Genomic DNA, 22799 nt, shown 5'->3' with positions numbered 1-22799 from the left:
ATCAGACTGAGAAAGCATTGCTTTGGGCTGGAAAGAAGAGCAGATGCAGCTCTGCCAAAGCTGAGATGCCTTTGATTAAATGCAATTCTATAATGGAGCCTAATCAAACCGAAATGCAAATGAAATCTCTGTTTTCTCCCGGTCTGTCCTCCTGGCCTTGTAGAATCAGATCTGCTGGTGTATTTGTCGAACGGATATAATTTGGGGTGTGTAGGTGGTTTTGCGCTGTCTGGATAGATTACGCTCATCTCGCTGTTGTTTCTGTGTTTGGTTTCTGTGGACAGCAACCCTCCGCTTTGTTTCCACTCGCTGGCGTTTATATCAACTTGTTAACTTTTTAATGTTTCGTTAGAATCGTTTAATTGTTTAATTAAAAGCCTGCGGTTTGTGAGCAGATTCTGACCTTTTCCGCCAGATTACAGCGACTCTCGTCAGCAGAGAACAGGGTTTTCAGGCTTGTTTTTGGGAAAGAAGTTCGCCGATTTGTCATTTAGCATGAAACACGTGTTCTGCGTTAACAGAAGGTCTTTTCTTTTTTGACAAATGCGCAGTGAAATGAAGTGTTTTTGCCGGTTGTCAACCACAAGAGGTTTTTAGTTCTATATGTGACCCTGGACCACAGTCTTTTTCTTTTACAGTGCAATCTTAAGTCTCTGTGGTTTATATTTGTATACTGTAAAAAAAGATGAAATAATTTGTTACCCTGCTGCCTAAAACCTTTTTGTTGAGTCAACTTAAAATTTTTAGTTACTTAATGTTCATTTAACTAAAATATATTGGTTGACTAAACAAAATGTATGAGTCAAAATGACTGATTCTTAACTAAACTAAACCAAACTAAGTTAACTAAACTTAACTAAAATATATTGGTTGACTAAACAAAATGTGAGTCAAAATTATTGATTCTTAACTAAACTAAACTAAACCAAACTAAGTTAACTAAACTTAACTAAATTATATTGGTTGACTAAACAAAATGTGAGTCAAAATTATTGATTCTTAACTAAACTAAACCAAACTAAGTTAACTAAACTTAACTAAATTATATTGGTTGACTAAACAAAATGTGAGTCAAAATTATTGATTCTTAACTAAACTAAACTAAACTAAACTAAGTTAACTAAACTTAACTAAATTATATTGGTTGACTAAACAAAATGTGAGTCAAAATTATTGATTCTTAACTAAACTAAACTAAACTAAACTAAACTAAGTTAACTAAACTTAACTAAATTATATTGGTTGACTAAACAAAATGTATGAGTCAAAATGACTGATTCTTAACTAAACTAAACCAAACTAAGTTAACTAAACTTAACTAAAATATATTGGTTGACTAAACAAAATGTGAGTCAAAATGACTGATTCTTAACTAAACTAAACCAAACTAAGTTAACTAAACTTAACTAAATTATATTGGTTGACTAAACAAAATGTGAGTCAAAATTATTGATTCTTAACTAAACTAAACTAAACTAAGTTAACTAAACTTAACTAAATTATATTGGTTGACTAAACAAAATGTATGAGTCAAAATTATTGATTCTTCTTTTATTCCAAAAATCATTAGTATATTAAATAAAGATCATGTTCCATAAAGATATTTTTTTTAATTTCCTACTGTAAATATATCAAAACTGTATTTTTTATTAGTACTATGCATTGCCAAGAACTTAAAAATTGTGATTTTTTCCCCAGATTTTCAAATAATTGTATATAATAGTTTAATATCATGAAAATCTATGTAAAGCACACAGACAAACTGATTATTATTATTATTGTTGTTGTTGTTGTTGTTATAATACATTTCACAAGTTTTATGTTTCAATAATTTTGATAATAATTTAAAGGTTGATCTTGACATGCATTCAACACTACAATGAATATGTATAAACTGTTAAATGAGCACTTTAATATTGATTATGAGATTTTACATAGAAGTTTATATAACGTGTTTATTAGTTCAGCCCATGAAAAACACTCCATTAATATTTTAAAAAGTCCCCCGCTGTGCTCTGTTCTTGGAAATCGAAGTGACCTGACCTTAATATAGCAGACTTTTACAGTACGTGCACCGCAAATGATATTTCATACACTCCAGGAGCAAGCGTTGGGCTTTAATCGTTCACAGGTAGCGGTGTTTACTTCATGTGTTAACCAGCGAAGTGAACAGAGGCGGCGGCGGAGATATGCTGTATTTATTTGCTCTTTTCTTCGCGTTCTAGCTGCATAATAGGTCAATCAGAACATGAAACATTTTCTGCGCTGTCGAGCGTGCTTTCGATATGGCCTTTTATGTTTGTTTGGAAACGACTCTGGGTTACACAACGCACAGCGAACGCTCCGCGGGTTTGTGTGAGAAGAGAGCGTCTACACATCAGCCAGCGACCAATCGGTTCTTCCAGAGAGGTGCTAAAAACGCGAAGATCTCTTGTAAATGCAAGGACGTCAGATCGCATCCTTCACGTCGGACGGCTGTTATTGTTGGCTAGCCGATCTGAGACTCCTGGAGAAATAGCTTTCATATTACTGTGGTGTTTTTGCCTTTGCTTTGTATGAACAGAATACACCTTAGGGCTCCTGCTGAAACATTGCAGAGAATGTTCAGAGTTTGCAAAAGCCGGGGTAAAACTGAGCTGCTTTGAGATCAGTGAATAAAAAAAACACTATGATGTATTTTGGATAATAGAGTTGTTTTTAACTACCAGTATGAGCCATTTATAACACATCCATTCGCTAGATTTCCCTGCAGATCCAGTTTTTCAATTGCTCAGCAACCGATGCTCTGCTGTGAATGGGTGCCGTCAGACTGAGAGCCCAAAAAACTGCTAAAAACATCGCAATAATCACTCCAGTCCATCAGTTAATATCTTGCAAAGTGTGTTTGTAAGAAACATTTAAATTCAAACTAATGATTAAAGCTAAAATACGAGTTTATAATCCATAATAACACTTCCTCCAGTAAGAGCCAATGCCTTATTGTCCTCTCCCATCAAAATCCGCCGAAATATTAGTTTGGAGCCATTTTCGATTGTTTTGTATTTTTATTATTAATTAAATATTATGGATGGAAGATAGCTGGAAGCAGCAGTTTGAAGCCCTATCATACACCCGGTTTGCTAGTTTCAGTCCGACGCAGTCTCCACCTCATTCAACCAGCAAATGCATTGGGCGTGCTGCTCTAAGAAAGAGGTGCGTTCAAGTGCATTGTCGGCATTTTGATGAACCGAAAAGAAACTGCGCCATGGACCAGCTCAAACCTGGTCTAAAGTCAATGCCGCAGTAGTTTTTCCACAGCGCGTATTGAAAAACACTCATTACTTATTAAGAGAATAGGAACAACCCATTTTAACTAGGTGCATGAACTGTTTTCCTGTTGTTAAAATAGCAAAAGTGCATCTGGACGATGCTCTTTAGACTTTGTGTTTAGACAAGGCCCAAAATGTCTTGGAATTGATGGAATTGTTTCTTACAAACACACAGCTTTTAGCTTCGCAAGACATTAACTGACGGACCGGAGCGGCGCGTATCATTGTGTTTTTACCTGCTGTTCGGACTCTTTTTCTGACGGCACCCATTCACTCCAATGGATCCACTTGAGAGCAAGTGATGCTATGCAACATTTCTCCAAATCTGACTAAGAAACGAACCCAACTGCATCACGGATGACCCCTATGGTCGGCAAATTGACATTTTTTCCTTTCAAGCAAGAATAAGCGGGAGAGAGCTCAGCGAAAATAAATAAATCTGCTAAATTCTACAAATTACTTGAAACAATCTACAAATGACTAAATCAGTCTTTAAAAAAACAAAACAAAACATTCAGTCAATCAGTTTCATGCAACAACAAAAAAATACGAACAAAAATATTGCAGATTCTTTCCGGGCTTGAAAATTCCATTGAGTCATTGAGTCATTTGAATCATTTTAAGTAATTGAACCTTGAGCTATTTTTTCCAGGTCTTTTTCAGGCGTAGTGTTCAAATCCGATCTGCAGTCTTCCCTCCCGCTTTAATCAAGAAAATGTAAACGAAGCGCTTAAGGGCTTCATAGTGACGTAGAAATGATTCCGAATCAGTCAAATCAATCGAACGATTCAGTACAGAGTCGACAATGCAATAATCCAGCGCCCTTGACTCTCTTCTAATGCCTTTTCAGCCGTTAACGTTTGATGTGTGATTCAATTATCTTTGTTCTTCGAGACGTTGAGTCTCATAATCACGGTAATTCGGTTGTGACGTACGATGCGGCGCTTTCGACTTTTTAATGTTCTGTAATTGGACGCGAGTGCGTCGAGATCGTTTGATCTGAGAAGATTGAATTAAATGCTGTTCCTGCTAATTCCTCTTCGCTTGGCCCCGAACTCCCGTCCCCGGCCGTCTCTCAGTCAAGTGTCTTGCGTAGACGGGTTTAACAGGCTTGTATTTGTTTTAACAGGCCGGGGGTGATAGCGCAGACCCCAATCGCCCACTTTTTTATTCCCTTCAAATGGCTTTCCCATGGTTTTTCCGAACGCTCGTGTGAATTTCTTCCTATTTCCGATCATTCAGCTCCATTTTTCTTAAGCCGGGAGTCTCTGGAGAGATTAGAATAACGCTCGTAATGATAAAAACGGCAGGAATTCGGCAGGGAGTTACGGGCCGGGCCTCAGAGGGTGGGCTACACCTCGGCCTGGAAAAAAAGGCTCATTGTATCAGCACTTGAGCAGTTTACTGCTCTTTTGGGTCCGTTTCGTAGCCCGGACCTGACCCGGCCGTGATGAATGGGTCTGCTCTCCTGATGCAGCCGTAGAGGTCTCAGACCCTCGGTAAGTGATATGACTCGCTCTCTCTGGACTGTTTTCGAACTCGAACATGATTTACATCTCATTTTTGGAGGTCTGCATCGAGCGGCCTTCGCTGCAGCTTTCCCTGAAGCTCCGTTCTCAGTTCGGCTCCCGTGAAGGCCTTTAAACTGACTTCTCAACAGAAGTGTCATACGCTACTTTTACAGGAAAAGTGGATTTATGAGATTTAAACTGTGAAAATACGTAGCGCGGTTAAGTCTCCTCCGCTCAGCGAGGCTGCAAATGTTTGATTTAAAAAGCGGCAACAGTAAAAGTGTGAAATATAATTAAAATTTCGTTTTTTTGTTGGACCGTATTTCCAAGTATATTTTAAACAACTAATGTCATTATTATCGATTTTCGCTCAATAAAAATAACAAAAACAGTTGCATCCAGGCATGAAATAAATAGAAAATAAATAAATAAAAAAGTAAATGTGATTTATATTATTAAATGTGCATTAATATTATTTAATAATATTTTGCTTTTCTGACTTTTTCACATTTTGCATTTATATCTCACAGTTCTGATTATATAATCAAAATTTTATTTTATATATATTTATAATATAAATTATATATAAATATATATATATATATATATCAAAAATTACCAAAAAAAGGGTAAAACTGTTCCGCTTATATATAGTATATATATATATATATATATGTTTATATATAATTATATATATATATATATATATATATATATATATATATATCATATATAATATATATATATTTCCATATATATATATAAATAATATATGATAATTAAATATATATATATATATATATATATATATATATATATATATTTGTAGTACACTATCATTTTGAATAATTTGTGCATAACCTTAAGTTCTATTAATGAGAAAAGCCTTAGGGAAACTTTTTGAGGGATGCTGCTTGGGCAGTTTTCCACTAAAAATAGGTAACAAATTTCTATCTGAATACTTTAAATCACAGACCCCGCGTCTCATCCGGTTGACAGCAACATTACTCAAAAAGTTGTCCCGTGTATGTGCAAAGTTAGACATTGTCATGCAAACAAACATAAAAAAATGAATGCCATTCGAATAATCCCATAATTACTTGCGCTTTAAAAAGTCAGTAGCAGTGCGGTTAAAGCTGAAATGATTTAAACTCGACCAATTCACGGTGTATCGAAGTATCTGGATTCATGGAGTCTTTGGTTGACCGATGGCCGAAGTTTCCTCATCAGTTAGTTTTTCAGGGAATCGTGCAAATCACGCCGTTTATTCTTAACGCTCAGAGTTTGTCTCGGCGTTCAAACGCTCGCTGAAACTTCATCGTTCACGGCTGCGGCGAAGGGATTTAGACCCAGAGAGTGAATTAGAGAAATTGGAAAGTTCCTCGCACACATCGGTTCCCAAGAGCGTGAGAATAAAAAATGGTCAGATTTTGTTTTCTGGCAGGAGAGATGGAAAACAAAAGGTTCTAATTAATCAAAGTGATGCGGGCAGATGTGAAAGGTTGTGAATTACTAATTGAAACCAAAGCGCTCGGTCCTGTCGCCCCTCTGTCCACATTTGTCAGCGGTTTTCATCTGTGGAGGAGAAAGGTTTCCTGTAAAGCCTCTGTTAAAATACTGCCCTCAGGGTCTGTGTGTGTGTGTGTGTGTGTGTGTGTGTGTGTGTTATTATTTGAGGTCTAAACTGCTACGTGTTATTAGCAGCGTTTTGACTGACCGAACCTGTGCAGAGATCGGCTGTTTGCAAAAGTTTAAGATGTTGAGAACAGCATGCGACTTTTTCTGTTTGCAGATTAGTTATTTATTATTAGTTAATACGCTGGTAAAATGTTCGGTATTGTATCCCACAATGCAATGCTTTCAGTTTGACTTTGATGAAATGAAATTTGTATAAAAAATTTTTTTAAGTTTTTTATTACATTCAAATTTTAAATTTTATTCAATTTGTCCCTTAATTTAATTTAATTTAATTTAATTTAATTTAATTTAATTTAATTTAATTTAATTTAATTTAATTTACACAGCTGCCTTTTGTTTTATATTATAGTTCCCGGAAGACAATAAAAAATAATAATAATAAATTCAACTTATTACAAGTAATAAAAATGACTTCTTATAGGTTTAGTTTTATTTAAAAACCAAATTGATGATGAGGTTATTAAGGTATATTAAGGTTTGTAACGTCATTGCGTAATGCATTTCGTTTTACATTCTTCAAACAGTAGTAGAAAGGTGACATTTAGAATGTTATCCCTCCATTTAATTTTTCATTGCTTTCAAGAACGAATGCTTTTTATCTCCACGTGTTTTTCCTGTAAAGTTTCTTTCTCGAAGTTTGCCTGCATGCATACGTGACCTCTGTCAGATAAACGTGATATGAGCGGTTCTCTCATATAACCTTGAACACAGACGCTCCCTTCAGCTCCCCGTGGCTCTCTCTGCTGTTTTCCCATGGTGCCGTGGGTCTGTTGACACAGATGCGTCCTGGGGTCTGAAGTCAGTGGGGTGCTTTCATTCTCCTCTTACTGTTCAAACACTGCTGAACATGATTCTGATCTGGGGTCAGGCAAAGAAAAGCAACGCTCACCCGGGTTTGGGCTGGTTCTCTGGTTCTGAACGACTGGTACTGAGTACGCTTTTAAACTGAGCCGTGAGTCTTGTGTAGCCTGCAAACCAAAGTACCGTGTATAATTTATTATACTGTGCATTCACTGGACTGCATGTGTGTGCTTGGGCTCAGATTTGTGGCTGAACTGAAGGAAATCCCAAAGCTGCTGTTCCTGAGAGTAGCTTAAATGTTTCCTAACCAGAAGTGACAAAAGTATAACATGTCCAAGGGTTTTTTTTTTCTGAGACCAATTTTGAGCCAATCGTTATGCGTTTCATTTTTTATATGCATGTGCTATTTCAGAAGTTTGAGGTCAGTAATATTTCATGCTTTTATTCAGCAAGTGTGCATATTTTCCACTTTCTTTATGTCCTGCAGTGCGTTTTAATGGAACTAAAGACGTGCCCACCTGCATGGATAAAAATCACGGCTGTGCCCACATTTGCAGAGAGACACCCAAAGGAGGCATCGCCTGTGAGTGCAGACCTGGATTTCAGCTCACCAAGAACAACAGAGACTGTAAACGTGAGTCACTGCATGTAAATGGATGGACAGAACGTGGTTAGATAGATGAATAGATGCATACATAGATGGATGAATGGGTAGAACGATGCACAGAACAATGAATATATAGATTAGATGGATGGATGGATGGATGGATGGATGGATGGATGGATGGATAAAATGATGAATGGATGGGCAGAATAATGCATAAATGAATGGATGGATGAATGGATGGAGAGAATAATGGATGAATGGATGGATGGACAGAATGTTGGATGAATAGATAAAGCGATGGATGGATGGATGGGTGGGTGGGTGGAGGAATGGATGGACAGAACAATGGATATATAGATGGATGGATGGATGGACAAAATGATGAACGGATGGGCAGAACAATACATGAATGGATAGATGGATTTAGGAATGAATAGACAGAATAAGGTATATAAAGACAGATAGATGAATGAAAGATGGATAAATGAATGAATGGATGGATGGATGGATGGACAGACAGAATAATGGATGAATGAATGGACAGGATGTTGGATGAATGGACAAAGCGATAGAAGGATGGATGATGGATGCATAAATGAATGGATGGATTGATAAAAAATTGGACAGACCAGTAGGTGGATGGATGGACAGAGAAATGGATATATGGATGGATAGACAGATGGATAAATGCATGGATGAATGGATGGGCAGAATGATGCACAATTGAATGGATGGACAGAACAGTGGATATATAGGTGGATGGATGGACAAATGGATGGACAGATTAATAGATGAATGAATGAACAGAATGTTGGATGAATGGACAAAGCGATGGAAGGATGGATTGATGGATGCACAAATTAATTGGCAGACCAATGTACATATAGATGAATGGATGAATGGACTGACAGAAAGATGAATGGATGGGCAAATGATGCAATAATGGGTATATCCAGAATAATAGATATATTGATGTATGGATGGATGGATGATTGGACAGAATGAGGGATGAATAGATGGATAGATGTATGGATGAATGGATGGGCTGACAGAAAGATAATTGGATTGGCAAATGATGCATAAGTGAATGGATGGAAAGAATAAAGGATATATTAATTAATGGATGGATGGATGGATGGATGAATGATGGATGAATGGATGGATAGACAAAATGATGGATGGACTGACAGAAAGATGAATGGATTGGCAAACAATGCAATAATGGATATATCCAGAACAGTGGATGAATTGATGGACAGACAAAATGATGGATAGATGGACAGAAGGATGCTTGACCTCTAATGCTGCTGTTGTTCTGGTTTAGTGACGTGTAACTATGGTAACGGCGGCTGTCAGCACATCTGTGAGGAGATGGACCACGGGCCCCGGTGTTCGTGTCACATGAAGTTTGCGCTTCACTCCGATGGGAAGACCTGTGTAGGTGAGTGAACCCTCGACAGCACCACAGCACTCCACCTGGCCAGCTGCTGCAACTACACCCAACACCAGCTTCCGTCAGACGATCGGCAACGTCAACCAAGAAGAAATTGGGTTTCAAAGATTATGACGTTTCACAGATGGATGAATTGCTTAGGGGTTCGTTTAGTGAATAGGGTTGATTTTGATTTAGCATTGACTTCCTAGTGAACTCCGGACACAGTTAAAAGCCAAAGCGTTGGCTTTAAGAGACTTCTGATGGAAACGCTGAAGTTAATGTTCAGTGAAGTCCACAGTTTGGCTTGATTTTAATGCGGTGGAAGCAAATCTCAGAGCTTCACGCGACGCTCAGAACATAGTGTGTTCTGTGCATCTCCAGTGTTTTACAGTGAGCACATTGTCCTTTAGTTTCGCGTCATTTACATGCATATGTTAGTGTTTCCATTAGTCTAGTCACGGATGAGGATTTACAGCTTCGAGGAACTATAAACTGAAAGCTGAGCGCAAAAAGACACTTACGCATGAGATATAAACCTGATGTATTTGAGCATATATCAAACTTAAAAGGTAAGATCACTGAACGTGAAGAGTTATGTGCTTTCCTGTGCTTAACCTTTCTTGCTTGATTGACTGAACACATTTCACGTTATTATAAAGCACTGATTGTCGTAATGGTGTTTAAAGCTGCAGTGTGTGATGTATGAGTCGTTAGCATCACCAAAGGAATTAAGATTGTTTCTTTACAGTTGAATTATTTTATTTGAGATCCAAAAAATGACAACACAGCAGCTTTATGGCCTTGAATAAGAAGTGTGTGTGTGTGTGTGTGTGTGTGTGTGTGTGTGTGTGCCAATCACAGCTGTTCTGTGCACCTCTTTAGCCAATCACAGCTCTGCTTGGTATTTCTGCAGCCAATCACGGCAGACCTCTGAATTACTGAGCGCTGATTTACGAATGACTAGCAATCCACAGAAGACTTGCATCTGTTTACAGCCGGCCTGAATTACATGCAATGCTAAATTTGAATATCTAAGCTATTATATTAGATATATCGTAACTAAATATCAAAATGAGAGAGAGAGAGATAATATGATGATTTATTGTTGTGCATATTTTCTGTAGAAAGTAGAATCATTTTCCAACTCTTTGAATAGTAATAATAATTTATTATTAGTTAAATTATTTACTAATAATAATTAATAATAATTTTTATACAATAAATGAGGTTAATGTATTATTAAAATAATCCAAATAATTATAATAATAGTAGCAATAATATTTTTGGTATATAAGTTTTATCATTATTATTATGATACATTAACAAAATGTATTATATAATGATTATTATATATTATTATATAATAAAATAATAATCTGCAAATTATAGTTTTATATTATTAAATTATTGTTGTTTTTTAAGTTTATCTTTAGCTTAATAATAATAATAATAACAATACTAGCATGCTAATACTACTAATAATAATGGCAAATACATTTTAAGATTTAAAAAATATTATTAGATCATTTCATCATCATCATAGAGCATTTTTATTTAGATGTTTTTTTTTTACTCTCTCATTTTTACTATGATCTAGACATGTGTTGTGAGGTTCACCCATCATTTTTGTAATTTCATTAATTCATAAAAAAAAACGTATATGAACTCAAATGCCAATATGACCACGAGTGAGCGACAGAAAGCGGTGCTCATATAGAATACACTATTTATCTGTGCTTTTTTGTGCTGAAAGTGGATCTTGGGAGTGTCAGGCGTAATAGCTGGAAAAGTCATAAAACAAGCGGACCCGCAGACTTCAGGATGGTGTTATGAATCCTGAAGTTAGCAACCGGCTTCCCATCCGACCACATCCAAACAGAAACAAACACACACACGCTCTCGAAGACAGAGCTTTAAAATCAGCATTTCAGCATTCGGCCTCAGCGTCCAGGAGCAAACGGCGGTTAGTTTGGCTTCCGATGCGTTTCTTGCGCGCCTCTTTCACTCTGGATCCAGCTCTTATGTCAAGGTCTCACTCAGACGCCCTATTATTACCCCTCCGTTCCCCCCGAAACCTGCCAGCAGCGCCGCAAATGAGACGTCTGGCTTGTCTGACGGCCCCCGAAGACCAAGCCGAGCGCTCTGCTGAGTAAAGCGCAGGCCGCAGAGGCCAGAGGGCTGCGGTGAATCTGTCAGGGTCGCACACTTCCCCCCGCAGGAATCCAGATCCAGCCGCTTGCCCAAGGCTGGCCTGCGGTCTCCGGGTCGCTCTCTCACCAGCTCTAATAGGCCAGAAAGCCACAATAAAACAAGCTGAACTTATTAATGAGCCCCTGTTGAGCGATGGGCTGGAGTCACGGAGTAATTGATGTGGCCTACCCACAATCCCCTGAGGAGATGGAAACCGTTCGCATGATAAGAGAAGGTGAGGAGACGGGCTGGATGGATGTTTCTTCCACGACAGGCACTTTTATGTCCCGGAGGTCGAGTTAACACACTTATGAAAGTCACATTTAAACTTCCGTGGAAACTTTTTACTTCGTGCCTTTATTATTTCTTTTTAAACGCAGTAGTGAAATATATGATGCATTTTAAAACGTATGTATATTTATAGATACTTGTAGTACGAAAGACTGAGGATGCATTTATTTGATCAAAAATACAGTAAAATTTAAAGAAACATTTCTTATATTTTGATATATTTTATAACAGAATTTATTTCTGTGATTAAAAGCTGAATTTTCAGCGTCATTACTACAGTCTTTAGTGTAACACTAATAGAAATCTTTGTAAAATTATAAATGTCTTTATTGTTAATACTCTGTCATTGAATAATATTAAGTATCAAATACATTTTAATATTATTTACATTTCTATTCTGTTTAATTAATACATTTGAAAGCATTTCTGTTTATTTATGGATTAATAATAATAATAATATAAATGTATATAAATTACATAATAAATTGAAATGATAATACTATTAATAATAATACTATTACAATTATTAAATATTTTATTTTAATAATATAATGTGTTAATAATATATTATAAATAAATATAGAAATGTATTAGATTTTTTTAATGTATTTTTAGATCTATTATCATTTTTATTTAAATGTATTATAGAAACAAAAATCTTTGCACACGTTGATCACATTTAAACACTGCCTTTGAAACTTTCATCTGTCATAAAAAAAAAAAAATCTGATCGGGTTTTCTGTAGCAAACAATTTTGTTAGGAAAGGATGACGAATATGAAAAAAACAAGACAAAAAAAAAAACTTTGTACTCATCAAGCAATGACCTTAAGAATTAGAAGAAAACAAGAAATCTTCCTAGTTGGTGATACTTCAACTTCTACTAGTCAGAGTGTTTTTAAGAGAGTTTATTTTCTAAACGTCCACATGGCCAAAACTGTCCAAGTTGAAGAAACATTCAGCACAAGCTTTCATTTTTAATTCTTTTTAAGTCCTGCCATCTCACTGTGTTTTCCCCCTCGCTCTGTTTACAGCATATTAAGAACGAAACGGTTCAGAGGACCAGACGTAGCATGTGTTAAAGACATTTTCAGATGCCTTTGCAGTGATTTGGTCAGCGACTGGACTCTGACCAACACTTCAGCATCTCTGGTTGGATTCGCCCCGGCGGCAGAAATAGCTCAGCGTTTGCATCAATGAATCAGATTGCCTGTATTTTCGTTAGTCAGACCTCATTAATACAATAGGATCCTTATGAACAATTTAGCCCAGAATAGCTTCTAAGTGATCTCTGCTCATTTTTTTAACCGAACATCCTTTGATTCGTTGCTCTGCCGAATAGCTCTCGGACTTTAATCTCGCAATGGCACATTGGTAGAGTAAAATCAATCACTCTGATCTCACTGGGTGGCTTTTGTGTTCCTCTAGCTACTTCATCTATTCTCTTTCCCACTCTCTTCATCCTCACTGACTGCTTTTCTTCGGCGGTGATGGATTTCGGTCGCTTTGATTACTTTTGCACTTTATACGGCTTTCATCCTTCTCAATCTGTCACCGGCGTTTCGCTTTGCCAAACGGGCTTGGTTAGAAACCGCACAATGAACGGAAGGGATGGCAATAAAACAAACACTATCGCACATCCACAAGTATCGACAACAACAAAAAAAAACCTGAAGAGAGCAAAGAGTTAGCATTCCCCAAAGCTGAATATCCTAATATGCTGAGCTGCTGCTCAAGAAACATCTCAGTTTCGTGGAAACGGTCATCTGTAGCAGTCACGCCTTGAACCTTTCTCTTCGTAGCGAGTAGTAAGTGATGCTCACTTTCCAGTGGAATTCGCTCTTAATATATCCAAACAGAATGTGAAAACGCTAACAGCTAACACCTAACCGCTAAGTGTTTTTCCACATGGGTCCAGGCATCTCCATGCGATCCTACAATCAAACGACATACCCAAGCCCTCCGCATTAAGCCAGCGGATTTGCACGAACATTTCCGCAGAAGTAAGACACTTAGCAAACAAAAGGGTTGTGGAGATTCTAAGCCTGAGAGGGATGCTAATCTGAAACAGATGCTCACATCTGGCTGGTACGCGCAATCCCCAGGCGTCATATTGTTAAAACCATTTGTTTCGTAAGCTGTTCGGTTCAGTGGGCTTCGTAATTTGGTAGTTTTCAGTTAAACTGAGAAGTCGCAGCGCAGGTAAGTGAATGAATGTCTTAGATGAGATGCAGTGAGAATCTTTGCCGCAGTTTATCTCTGTATGACTCCAGTTCATGCCTTCCTGCTCGTTTCGTATGTTTACCCTGAAGGTTGTAGTCAAACTCACTTACACTAACCGGTCTGCATCTATCTGCTCCGTGTTGAGAGTGTTGTCTTGTCAATGCATGAGAAGACTAACACAGTTGTTGCTCTTTGTGCGAAAGTGTACGTAACAGTGCTAAACATCACGTTGGACTGCTCAGGCTCACCTAGTTTGATGGTTTAAGGGGCTCTAAACCAGCTTAAATCAACTACAACTGGTACACAACCTTAGGCTGGTTTAAGCTGGAAAATTGGTAGTAAGCTTATAAACTCAATTGCTCCAGTATCCCCATAAAAGGATCATTTTGAGTGCAACTAAAACCAAATTTGACTGGCCAGGGTGTTTTATACAGTTTATAAAGTCAATCTTGGAAGACTAAGCAGTGTTTTTGTAATGTGTGTGTGTGTGTGTGTGTATGCAGAGGAAAGAAGTACCCCTCATCAGCCACTGCAGCCAGAGCTGTTACCCAATGGTAAATATGACCATTTCTCTAGCTTGATTCCTATTGGCTACTTCTTTCAATAGCGGGCGTGGTTATGCTGGAACTCTTACTAACCTTTATCGCACCAATTCTTGGCTAATGTCTCCATTCTGACAAGCCACGATACCACCACAATGCAATTTACCTTTATTAAAATAGTTTTCCCACTGGTATGTCAGTTTCTGTAGCTTGTTTGTTATTGGCTACTTTTTTAAATAATTGGCGTGGTAATGCTAGAATGCCTACTAACTTTATTGCAGCAATTTCTCGGCAATTTTTGCCCCAATTCTTGGCTAAATTCTGGCAAGTCGGGAGATCATTACAAGGCAAATTACCCAACGGTAAATGAGTATTTTTTTGCTTGCTTTATATTGGCTATTTCTTTCATTAGTGGGTGTGGTTATGCTGAAACAATTATACTAACAATTACCACACCAATTTAAACATTTTCACCAATTATTGGTCAGTTTCTTCATTCTTACCAGTCAGGATGCCACCATAATTTCATTTACCCCTATTAGAATGGATTACCCAATGGTAAAGGTGAACATTTCTCAAGGTTCCTATTGGTTACTTCTTTTTTATAGTGGATGTGATAATGCTGGAAGACTAACCTTTATTTCACAAATTCTCGGCTAGTTTCTCTCTTTTGGCAAGTCAAGACATCACCACAATGTTATTTACTCCCATTAAAATGGTTAACCCAATGGACAAATAAGTCATTTTCTTTACCTTGCTTTATATTTCATTTAGTAGGGGGGCATGGTTATGCTGTAACTCTTGTTTGCTTTATCGCAAATGTTGCTTTTTCTCCATTCTGGCAAGTCCGTAGATAAACATAATGCAGTTTACCGCAATTGAAAGAGTTTACCATTTGGAAAATAAGTCTGTTACCAATTGTACCAATTCTTACCAAATTTAACGTAATTTAGCTTGGGTTTTCAATAGTGGGGTTATACTGAAACTTATACTAACCATTATCGCACTAGTTTCTACATTTTCACCAATTTTGGACCTGTTTATTCATTCTTGCAAATCAGGAGGCACTTATTATCAACCATTATCAATTCCTATTGGCTACGTCTTTTCATGGTGGATGCGGATATTTGGTAATGTTGGAAGCCTTACTAACCTTTATTGCACAAATTCTTAGCCAGTTTCTCCATTCTGGCAAGTTAGGGGATCACCACAATACCAATAACAATATTAACTCCCATTAAAATGGGGATGGTTATGCTGGATCTCTTACTAACCTTTACTGCACCAATTTCAACATTTGCACCAATTTCTGGCCAATTTCTCCATACTAGTCAGGAGATGCAATGCAATCTTCCCCCATTAAAATGGTATTCCGCTTTAATTGTCTGAGACTTTTTTTTCCCCACATTCTCGTGGGAAACCATTTGTTCAATAAGACAGCAAGTTTGATGAGGTTTCTCAAGTCTCTGCTACAAGAAAAATGGGTCAGATTTGGCCAAGTCTGTGACCTGGGATAAATTCCTGTAATGGAATTCAATTGGACTTGCTATAACACATCACTGTACTTCGTTTTTCAAAGTTCCTCACGCATGACTTCAAATTGTGAAAGCGTTTGGTTTTGGGTGCACACTTTTGATTGCACAAGGCTCTGAGATTATAAATGATACTCATTGGTTTGGCACTAAATCTACTAAATTCACTTGTTTTGGGATTTTGTTTATTCGGCCTGAAATAAGCACAGTAAATACACCAGTGTCCAAGGACAACCTTTGTCCCGGTACCAAAAACGCGTCTCACTTTGTTTCTCTTTCTGTCAGCTCATGCTATTTTCCCGACTTGGAAAGCATTAGTGTATTTAAAAAACAAGCTTGTTTGCATGTCAACCTGTTAACAGTAGAGCGAATTTAATGGGGACCGATGTGTTTGGTTGAGGTTGAGAGAGACCCGTGCCAGCAGCTGTCATATTTACCAAATAGCTCTGGCGGCATGTTCCCGACTTGTTCCAACCCTTTCAGAAACTAATTGTGCCAACATTTACAATTGAGTGTGGATTCCTGAGCACTAGCTGAATGTCGGTGGATGGTTTTGCTTAAGTAAGGTGAAACGTCCAATTACCGTGATGGCGGTACAAACATGCCAACGGAGTCTGGGATTTACATGTATTATTGCACAAAAAAAAATACATGCAAGTCAGACCGAGACTTTCTTTTTTTAACAACTGTCTTTCTCGGTTAAAGTTTCAGTCAGAGTGGCAAGAACAAGGGCAGGCGAGATGATCCGATCTCCTGAGAAGCCATTAGATGACCTAATTGGAGTTAATTAAGAGGAGTCTAGAATTTTGCCTCAGTAGAAAATCCTTCTCCCTGAATTTTCCTTGGAGGTGGTATTACATTAGCAACAGGCCTGCTGGGTACTAGTTAATGAGTGCGTTTTTTCCCACTCTTAAGATTTAACTCCTCTCTAAGAGTGTTGTATAGAGAGAGTTTATGCAGATAATGGTTGCATTAAGTGTTGGGATGTGACCAAAGACTAGTCGTTTGTTTGAGTGTTTCTGACAGAAGTGAAAAGTGAACGGGTCTCTGCATGCACAGGTGCCTCAAAAACGAGCCTCTGCTTCGGCTATATTGCCTGAGGACGGTGTTAGATGCTTCATGTTTGAAGTGCATGTTTGAAGTCTGCAGAGAAGGTCTTAACATAGTTTATTTGTAGCTCTCTCCTGCAAGAGGAGCATGATATCTTTGGCAGCAGACATCAATCTGAAGCTACTGTATAGCTGGAATGATAATTGTACCTCGATGAGGTCTGCTTTGGTGCTAAAGTTGCATATTTTTAGTGTTTAAACGGTGCTTGGCTGTGAAAAATATGCTGCCGTAATGTCGGAGTTGGCCTGAAAAAGTGTATTTGCCTTTAAGTGGTTGCTAGGGGTTTCAAATAATATATTTGTTTTTGGGTGAATTATTATTTTTTGTAATATATTATTAATATTTAATTTTAATAGTATTAAAATAGAAGATCACAAGGTGTCTGTAATTATGAGCTCTTTTATGTTAATAAATAATTGTAATGAAAAAGATATTCTTCCCGAGTTTTTATTTCTGTTTATATTTAAATATGCATGGATGGGTGTTAATTTTGTATTTTTTTACACCATTTAAATGTAAATATGAGCTTTTTTAATGTAACTGAATCATTTTATTGTCAAACTGATTAATGCGAGACGCGCTCAACTTTGTCCAGTATTTTTTTATTTGTTGCATTGTTATTATTTTTTAGAGTTCATGTTATTTTAATTTTTAAGTATGCGCGGACATAACGTGCATGCAACTATAAGCTGTTTAATGTTCAAGAATATTTTTTATGATAAAACTGGTTTGTCAATAAATCAGTAATTCTTTAAAGAATCGAATGCAATAATAATCGATTCATTCTTTTAAGTAAATACGATCGATTGAATCATTTAGTATTTTTTCGAACAGTGTCATAGTTAAACCGAATAGAGTGGATCAGATGAACGTTGAACTGATGTCATTCAGCGTATCGTTGACCCGTGAAAGAGGACTCCTTCAGACAGTTGGCTGAATAACACGAGAGTTTGGGTTTGATGGTTAACTCGGCTCGCTGCACGGATCATTAGCGTTTAGTGGAAAGCGTGCTTCGGTAAGCTCACAGGTGTCTCCCGGTGAATCAGACACCGCTTATCATCTCCTCTATCAAAAGATTATATTTATATCCACTCACACAGCTGAATCAAATCTTTTCAGATGAGAGAATTTACCCACACAAAGGCGAGGGTTTTGTGTGTGAGCGCGTTCCAGTTCCCAAATCCGTAGATGTCAAGCGTTATAATCAGAGATTGATGCAGTTGGTGAATCTGGAAGCGTGTTGTGACACAGACCTGCACTCGACACGCTCTCACTCTCCGTCTCATTTATAGAGCCGTTCTGATGAATGCCAGCAGAGCTTTGCGGTAAACCCTTATTCATGACAGTTATTGTGCTTCGATTATTAAGCGAGTTTAGAGTTTAGATTTTTTGTTGCTTTTTTGTTTATTAATATCGCTGTACAGTTGATTAAAATGGTCTTTTTTTAGTTTTCCGTTTATTGTGACTATACCAAATACAAATTAAATCCTAAAAAGTGCCGAATACAAAGCATAATAATAATAATAACGATAAAAATAATATATAATGACTATGTATAGTTGGTAATGTATTAATACAATTAAAAATAAAACAAAAACATTAAACAATGATGTTTGTTTGTTGTTGATATTAATAATAATAATAGTTACATTAAATAATGATTTATTCATAGCATCAATATACAGAATACGTTTTTTTATTGCATATTGATTATATACCCCAAACCCCAAAGTAACAATAATAAAAATGTTATTAATATTATTGTTGTTATCATTTAAAGGTGTGTTTTCTTTGTACAAAGTGACTTTTAATGAGAGTTTTAAGGAGAGTTGTGTTTATGCGTATTTGTAATGCAGTGTCATGGTCGTTGTGACATTTTAATCTGCTGCTTAACAGATGCTTTAGCTGAACGCTGAACTCTAACCCTCCTGTTGATGCTCAGACACTCAATAACAAGGTGTTCGACAGACGCGTGCATGTGCTGCAATCATGACTAGACTAATCATAGCTGTCCAGGGTGTTCACTTGGTTTGATCTCCACATACATGTAATCTGTTCCTGTCCTGACTGCTGCTCTCTCTCTGTGTGTGTGTGTGTGTGTGTGTGTGTGTTTTCAGAGACGTGTGCGGTTAATAACGGAGGCTGTGACAGCACGTGTCATGATGCCGTGACTGGAGTTCGCTGCAGCTGCCCGGTGGGCTTCACCTTACAGCCGGACCGCAAGACCTGCAAAGGTACCATCTTCTTCTAAAGATAACAGTCCTGAGGAGCCACGCGCTTTCTTCTGTTCTAGTTAAGAGAGAAAATGATGGAAGCCCAGATTATAAGCCATGTTCTGAGGGGTCAATGAGAAAAATTGTAGTTTAACGTGAAAGAGATTTAGATGTATAGGTGTGCAGATGGGTTGATGGAGGGATGGATGATGGGTAGCAAGATTGATGATGGATGGATGAATGGATTGGTGAATGGATGGATAGAAAGAGATTAAGATGGATAGGTATGCAGATGGGTTGATAGACAAATGGAAGCGTAGTCAGGTGGATGGATGGTTGGATTGGAGGATGATAGGGTTGCAAGATTGATGATGGACATGTGAGTGGATAGATAGGTTGATAGACGGACGGATGGATGGATGGATGGATGGATGGATAGGTTGATGGATAGGTTGATGGAAGGATGGATGATTGGAAGAATGGATGGATAGATAGTTTGATGGAAGGATGGATGGATGGATGGATAGAAAGGTTGATGGAAGGATGGATGATTGGAAGGATGGATAGATGGATGGATGGATAGATGGATGGATGGATAGATAGGTGGATGGAAAGATGGATGGATGGATGGATAGGTTGATGGAAGGATGGATGGATAGAAAGGTTGATGTAAGGATGGATGATTGGAAGAATGGATGGATGGATGGACAGATGAATGGAAGGATGGATGGAAAATGGATGGATGGACAGACAGACAGATGAATGGAAGGATGAACAAAAGAATGGATGGATAGACAATAGAGTAAGGTCATAAGATAGATAGATAGATAGATAGATAGATAGATAGATAGATAGATAGTGGTGAAGAAATATATTACTTTGCAAAAATGTGGTTTCACATGGACAATATTTCATATCATGATCATTACTGAAGCTTTCAGCAGATTTTGAATTCAAAGAAGAAATCAGAAAACTCCCACTCAGACTCATTATTGCATGCAGTCATTTCTGAATTACCGTAATTATAAGATCTCAACTTGTAAACAGCGTTTACGTCTTTGAAGATCTTGTAATTACAAGTTGGGAAAGTTTAATGAAAGAGTTCTCGAGCGCGAACATTTTGATGTCACGTCATGACGCCGCATTCCCAATTCTTTGCTGATATTTAAGTAATATATAGGCTTGTACTCGTATGTTTATTTAAATACATTTTATCAATATTTTTTACTTTTTCTTTTCTTACTGTTTCTTACTGTAAAGCGAAATTGTGGGTATTTTAACTATATTTAAGGCACATGTTGCTGCTTGGAGTCTGTTTTTTTCCATAAAATGACGAGCAATCTGATTATTTTTAATTATATCTGTGGTCAAAGTGAATTCTTAGGTCAAATTAAATTTTGTAAACATGATATATATATATATATATATATATATATATATATATATATATATATATATATATCTTTCTGTAAGTGGTACTCCAACATTTTTAGCCAAAAAGCTGAAATTTCCCTTGAAAATTATCTTGATCTCGTAGCCCAGAAAAAATGTCAGAAAAAGTGTACATAAATCAACGACTGCTTCAGAAGAAAGTAAAGAAGCATGAAAAACAGACAAGAGAACGCGAACGGCTTTAATGAAGAATAAAGGAGTTTCCGAAAGGGTGAAGAGCAACTGGAAGTGCAGACTTGCGGGTTCGTGCGGCCAAGACTGGGAGCCTGCGTCGCCTCTAGCGCTCATAACGTTACGCTAACAAGAGCGATAAAAGAACATTGAGTTTTATTAGTTCTGCTGTAGAAGAAACAAAGAAAAACATCCCCAGACGGCACTGGCACGAGAAGACACGGAGCCTCCTTCGGGCCCAGAGCGAGAGTTTCTTCGGCTCCTAATGCCGTTATTTTCTCCAGATGATGCAGCCTCTCTCTGAGATGAACGCCTCATTTACTCAGATGATTCAGCCCTAATCAGAAACATCCAGCGCAGCTCAATCAAAGCCCGTGGAAAGCAGGACAAGCTGATGATATATTGATCCCCGAGTCTGGATCCTTCCTCCTGTCCGCCGCGATCCGCACTCGCTCCTCTCTCTATATTCTCTCCTTGTTTCTTGTTCTCTTCTTTGATAGCTCAGAGGATAGAGAGCAGTGCTGGCAACGCCGAGGTCATGGGTTCAACTCCCAGGGAACACGGAAACTGGGAAGTCGCTTTGGTTAAAAGCATCTGCAAAAAATGCCTAAATAGGATCGCTTTAGATTGTGCTCGAGAAATATCGGCCTTTAATATCACACGTGGACTCAAATACGCTGCTTGTGAGTTTCTCTGCTACGCTGAAAGGAAATGAACGATATTTAAGATACTTCATGCTCCCGGGATTCAAGCGGAGTCTGCCTTTTATAAAAATGACAAACAGCCTGATTATGTTTAATTAAGTCTGCGGTCGAGGTGCTTTCTTTGCTGAAAACGTTTTTTTCATTTTCTGATGACATGAAATTACTTTTAATAGTTGCTTTTTAAAAATGAAGAGCTAAATTATGTGATTATGTGGCTGTTATTAAGTTACTTTCTGTATTTTATTATTCCTACTTCATACACTGAAAGGATTTATTTGTCTTATAAATAAAATATTATATAATTGTCTCCAATTTTTATAGTCTTTTCTTTTTCTGTACATAATGCCAACGTTTTCTCTAGCTTTTTACAATAAAGAGTGAAGTATTTTGTATTCATTTACTACTTTTTGGCCCAAACCGAAGTTTATTTTTCCTAAAAATATGAAAAGTTTTAATATCGTACCGTTCCCCAAATTGCTTACATTTCTGCACCGTATTGATGTGAAAGAAAAACCTTTCTTTCCCGCTCTCTTCTTCTGATTCGAACAGTAAGCTGATATTTTAAGCCCAGACAAATGTGTCATATTTACGGTCAGTCGCCCATTTCACCTTTTGATTGTTTCCCGTGTATCCTCCACTGCTGCTTTGAATCACAGTGAACTGAAGAAAACAGCACTAATCCAGTACATGTGTATCTACTCAATCTCTCTCTCTCTCTCTCTCTCTCTCTCTCTCTCTCTCTCTCTCTCTCTCTCTCTCTCTCTCTCTCTCTCTCTCTCTCTCTCTCTCTCTCTCTCTCTCTCTCTCTCTCTCTCTCTCTCTCTCTCTCTCTCTCTCTCTCTCTCTCTCTCTCTCTCTCTCTCTCTCTCTCTCTCTCTCTCTCTCTCTCTCTCTCTCTCTCTCTCTCTCTCTCTCTCTCTCTCTCTCTCTCTCTCTGTCTCTCTCTCTCTCTCTGTCTCTCTCTGTCTCTCTCTGTCTCTCTCTCTCTCTGTCTCTCTCTCTCTGTCTCTCT

The 22799-nt window shown here is 37.6% G+C and overlaps 1 protein-coding gene across 6 annotated transcripts in view; it reads left to right on the top strand.

The window, feature by feature from the left end:
• Positions 1–22799, top strand: part of scube3 (signal peptide, CUB domain, EGF-like 3) — a 94452-nt gene that overhangs the window by 50180 nt on the left and 21473 nt on the right. For 4 of the 6 annotated variants that reach the window (XM_043230319.1, XM_043230318.1, XM_043230322.1 and 1 more), the window contains exons 5-8: positions 7806–7952; positions 9250–9366; positions 14567–14617; positions 19365–19481. In XM_043230319.1, the coding sequence (XP_043086254.1) occupies positions 7806–7952; positions 9250–9366; positions 14567–14617; positions 19365–19481 (432 nt within the window). The remainder of the gene's footprint in view (positions 1–7805; positions 7953–9249; positions 9367–14566; positions 14618–19364; positions 19482–22799) is intronic. The other 2 variants (XM_043230321.1, XM_043230320.1) reach the window with 1 other exon arrangement.

The sequence above is a fragment of the Puntigrus tetrazona genome, unplaced genomic scaffold (assembly GCF_018831695.1).
Source record: "Puntigrus tetrazona isolate hp1 unplaced genomic scaffold, ASM1883169v1 S000000148, whole genome shotgun sequence".
Lineage (NCBI taxonomy): Eukaryota > Metazoa > Chordata > Actinopteri > Cypriniformes > Cyprinidae > Puntigrus > Puntigrus tetrazona.
Note: the sequence above shows the minus strand (reverse complement) of the source record. Positions and strands in the feature narration are given on the sequence as shown.